Source organism: Blennius ocellaris, assembly GCF_963422515.1.
Source record: "Blennius ocellaris genome assembly, chromosome: 11".
NCBI classification, from domain to species: domain Eukaryota; kingdom Metazoa; phylum Chordata; class Actinopteri; order Blenniiformes; family Blenniidae; genus Blennius; species Blennius ocellaris.
In genome coordinates, this window is record NC_137660.1 from 28936579 (window position 1) to 28941578 (window position 5000).

The 5000-nt window shown below is 51.3% G+C and overlaps 1 protein-coding gene across 1 annotated transcript in view; it reads left to right on the forward strand.

Annotated features, from left to right (window-relative positions):
- Positions 1 to 38: 38 nt before the first annotated feature.
- The window catches only part of LOC308136477 (liprin-beta-2-like), a gene marked incomplete at its 5' end in the record, with an annotated part of 34813 nt that continues 29851 nt past the window's right edge, over positions 39 to 5000 (forward strand). The window contains 4 exon segments of the mRNA XM_080504815.1: positions 39 to 74; positions 185 to 271; positions 3450 to 3486; positions 3489 to 3562. Coding sequence (XP_080360941.1) covers positions 39 to 74; positions 185 to 271; positions 3450 to 3486; positions 3489 to 3562 — 234 coding nt within the window.

A 5000-nucleotide genomic window follows, 5' to 3' on the forward strand; every position in this document is an offset into this window, starting at 1 on the left:
TGGCTAGAGGAGATCAATAGAGTCAGATGATTCTGGTCATGAGCTCAGAAGAACTGCTGAGTCGTGACACGGAGGTCATTTGAAGGTCGAAACATAACGTCTGTGTTGTTTACATGTTCTACTTGTGTGTGTGTGTGTGCGAGTGTGTCTCCTGATTAAGGCCCGTGTGTCCTCCTGTCCCCAGGTGTCCCTTTGTCCTCCGGTCCACAATGAGAGCTACCAGGAGCGGCTGCTTCGACTAGAAGGAGACAAGGAGTCTCTGGTGCTTCAGGTCAGAATCGTCCTTCGGCTCAACGACTTCATGACGTCAGACTTTGATCTCGAGGCTTCGTCCGTCCAGAACACACTTCATGTATTCATCTCCTGCTTCTTTTCATCGAATATCTCCTTTAGCTACTTACCGATACCGAGAGAAGAACGAGTACTTCTTCAAATCCATGAAGCCTGATTCATGCTACATACGGAACGTGAGGGCTACGTGTCGCCGTGAACCACCTCCGCTCAGCCGCTACGTCGCCTCCAACAGCCTGAACGTCCGCAGTTTACTACTACGTCTATAGTAGCTTAGCGCAGAGCGTAGCGTCTATCAATGCCCTGCGCTAAGCTACGGGAGACCGTATCAGACGAGTTAGCTTATGGCGCCACACGCGTCAGCGCACTGTTCATGAGTGTGTCTGTCATCGTTTACTCATGTTTAGCATGTAGCATGTAGCATCACTGGTGTGTGAGTCCTGCAACTCTAGCATGTAGCATGTACCATCACTGGTGTTTGAATCCTAAGCTCTAGCATGTAGCATGTAGCATCACTGGCATGTGAGTCCTGAAACTCTAGCATGCAGCACGCCAGCATCACTGGTGTTTGAGTCCTAAGCTCTAGCATGTAGCATGTAGCATCACTGGTGTTTTAATCCTAAGCTCTAGCATGTAGCATGTAGCATCACTGGTGTTTGAGTCCTGAAACTCTAGCATGTAGCCATGTAGCATCACTGGTGTTTGAGTCCTGCAGCTCTAGACATGTAGCATGTAGCATCACTGGTGTGTGAGTCCTGAAACTCTAGCATGTAGCATGTAGCATCACAGGTGGGATTGCCCCGAACGTCTTTAGCATGTAGCATGTAGCATTCCTGGATTTGCTGACAGACGACGTCACAGAAAAATGTGCGAATTCAGTAAAATGCTTCTAAAAAATAGACGCGATTGTCTGATAAAGTCTTAGAACACGTGAGAGAATGTCTGTTAGCGTCTGTTAGCGTCTGTTAGCGTCTGTTAGCGTCTGTTAGCGTCTGTGACACTGTTCACAGCGTTCTGCCGTCTTCACACAACTGATGATTTTCACCTCCGAGGAGAAGTTTTAAACTTCGGATACAAAAAAGATTCAGTGGACCAAGTTGACCTTTGGTGTTTTTAATCGGAGGAAGACGTCGCCGAGACGTTAATGTTTTAACTTGAAAAGAGGAAACGGGAAGAAGAAACCAAAAATGCTGTAAATCAGGATTTCATGTGAGTCACAATGTTTTCGTCTGGAAGGATTTCTGCATCTTATCTCCTGTGAGATCCTGAGAAACGAGCATGCCCGGACACCTCGTGTGTGTGTGTGTGTGTGTGTGTGTGTGTGTGTGTGTGTGTGTGTGTGTGTGTGTGTGTGTGTGTGTGTGTGTGTGTGTGTGTGTCAGAGCGAGACAGAGTGAGAGTGGATGTTTAACTGCTCTGGTCCAATAACTTGTCATTCAGCCCATATCTCATTCTTTACACACACACACACACACACACACACTTGTTTTAGACATTCCTCTTGTGTTCTCAGCCCTGATTGGCCCAGAGCCAGGGTGACCGGGGCTTATTTCCCCGGGCGATGGATCTGATTGGCCGAGGGCAGTTTGTGCCCTCGGAGCTGTTTTTGTTTGACTTTTGTTTTCACCTGCGACTCTTTGAAGGATCGTTCAGAGTGTGTGTGTGTGTGTGTATGTATGTGTGTGTGTGTGTGTGTGTGTGTGTGTGTGTGTGTGTGTGTGTGTGTGTGTGTGTGTGTGGCTCAGAGGAGGTGAGACACGGCGGTTTTAACGTCTCTCCAGCCGGTTTGTCTTCCTCTCAGCAGAACCGCCGGCGTTGAACCCGAGGTCGTAGACGGTAACTCACTTCACGCCGCTCGTTCATTCGCTTGCGCCCACTTCCTCCCGTCCTCCCGGGCGTTTGACGGCGAGGACGGCGGATTATTGTCTCCCCGTCTTCACACGCGTCCGTCGTCCCTGTGTGACGAGGACGTGAAGAGACGGAGCAGGAGAACTTGGCAGGAGCTCGTTTCTGAGAGGAGCCGAGGTGACGGGGAGTCAGCTGCTGCCAGAGGGGCTCAGAGCCGTGTGTGTGTGTGTGTGTGTGTGTCGTGTGTGTGTGTGTGTGTGTGTGTGTGTGTGTGTGTGTGTGTGTGTGTGTGTGTGTGTGTGTGTGTGTGTGTGTGTGTCAGTCATGATGAATGTGCAAAAGAAAGATCAACCTGGACTCGAACCGTCTTCCAGAGACTTCAAGAAAAGACACAAAGCTTTTCCTAGTGTTTCTGTTACCATGACAACGGAAACAAAACTTCCCCAATGTGGAGGTTTTTTTTTTTTCTTTTTTTGTAAGCGGACTGAAAATGCTCGGCCGAGTCCCGAGGAGCACTTTTTTCGAAACGTGGTCACGTAAACGCGAAACTTTCCCGCAAACGAAAAATGCAAAACCGACGAGTTTTCTGCTTAAAAACGGTTGTCGTGGAAACAGGGCGTCACGTTGCAATACCACGTCTGGACACTAGGAGGCTGAGTGGGAGCTGTGTGAAGCTTTATAAAAAACTGGAAAAATTAATTTTCTTTGAAAACTTCTTCCCCGCGTAACCGCTTTGCGTGGGAATTTATTCGCAGTTTTTTGGGGGGGGATTTTTTCGTAAACACTTTGCCGAGTCGTCAACGGAACTCCGAGCGACATATTCCTGAACGTTCCGTATGTTTTGATGAGCTTTTTGCGTCCGACGGTGTGGGACTGATTACTAGCAGAAAAATAATAATAGAATTAAACAGCCGCCTGGGATTGCAACCTTTGCGCCTCGTCTCTTAAAGAGACAGGCACAAGAATTAATTGATCAAATATAATGATAAAACAAAAGAGTCCAGGTGGATAAAGAACTGTGAGAAATGATCAATCAAATCTTTATTTTTTCCTCTTTATGCTTCACATTTAGTTCCAGTCTCTCCTGCAGCAGCATGAATTATTACCGTATTACCAGGACTATAAGTCACACTTTTTTTTTAGGCGCTCCTGCAATTCATTTAAAAAAAATTATTATATGTCAAATTAAACCGTCTCTGACCACTAGGTGTCTCTGTATGACAACAGAACAGGAAAAACACTAAGGTGTGTTTTATAGTGTGGGGAACCTTTGTGAGGCTGACGGACCATGTGACCATGTGACCCTCCAGGTGAGCATCCTGACCGACCAGGTGGAGGCTCAAGGCGAGAGATCCGGGATCTGGAAAGTTCTCTGGCGGAGCACCGACAGAAGCTGGCGTCCACGGAGGAGATGCTGCAGCAGGTAGGAAGTACGAGTGGCGGGTCAGCTAGCGGCGGTCAGCTAGCGGCGGTCAGCTAGCGGCGGTCAGCTAGTGGCCGGTCAGCTAGCGGCGGTCAGCTAGCGGCCGGTCAGCTAGTGGTGGTCAGCTAGTGGCGGTCAGCTAGCGGCCGGTCAGCTAGCGGCGGTCAGCTAGTGGCCGGTCAGCTAGCGGCCGGTCAGCTAGCGGCCGGTCAGCTAGCGGCGGTCAGCTAGTGGCCGGTCAGCTAGTGGCCGGTCAGCTAGTGGTGGTCAGCTAGCGGCGGTCAGCTAGCAGGGGTCAGCTAGTGGCCGGTCAGCTAGCGGCGGTCAGCTAGTGGCCGGTCAGCTAGTGGCAGTCAGCTAGCGGCGGTCAGCTAGTGGCCGGTCAGCTAGCGGCCGGTCAGCTAGCGGCGGTCAGCAAGCGGCCGGTCAGCTAGCGGCGGTCAGCTAGTGGCCGGTCAGCTAGCGGCTGGTCAGCTAGCGGCCGGTCAGCTAGCGCCATGCTGGACATTCACACTGTTGTTTACATTTCTGCTTAATCTCCTGGACATTTATTCACATTCAACACATTTATTTTAGAAAGTTTCCTGGACATTTGTTGTCTATTTTCTGGCTATTGTTCACATTTTACACCCCGACGGGGAATTTTCTGGACACCTCCGGATATCAACGACACTTTTGGTAAATTTCCTGGACAGTCGTTTTTGGACTCGGTTTAGTTTATGTCCAACAGGATCTGGTGTCTCTGCTGGAGGTTTTGTGTTTTCACTTAAAACATTGTTGTGTAAACAAGGCCAGAGTGTCGGTGTCACCTGCTGGAGGTGTCACCTGGTGGAGGTGTCACCTGGCGGAGGTGTCACCTGATGGAGGTGTCACCTGGCGGAGGTGTCACCTGGTGGAGGTGTCACCTGATGGAGGTGTCACCTGGTGGAGGTGTCACCTGGCGGAGGTGTCACCTGATGGAGGTGTCACCTGGTGGAGGTGTCACCTGGCGGAGGTGTCACCTGGCGGAGGTGTCACCTGATGGAGGTGTCACCTGGTGGAGGTGTCACCTGATGGAGGTGTCACCTGCTGGAGGTGTCACCTGGCGCAGGTGTCACCTGGTGGAGGTGTCACCTGGCGGAGGTGTCACCTGCTGGAGGTGTCACCTGGCGGAGGTGTCACCTGGCGGAGGTGTCACCTGATGGAGGTGTCACCTGATGGAGGTGTCACCTGGCGGAGGTGTCACCTGGTGGAGGTGTCACCTGGTGGAGGTGTCACCTGGCGGAGGTGTCACCTGATGGAGGTGTCACCTGGTGGAGGTGTCACCTGGCGGAGGTGTCACCTGATGGAGGTGTCACCTGGTGGAGGTGTCACCTGGTGGAGGTGTCACCTGGCGGAGGTGTCACCTGGTGGAGGTGTCACCTGCTGGACGTGTCACCTGGCGGAGGTGTCACCTGAT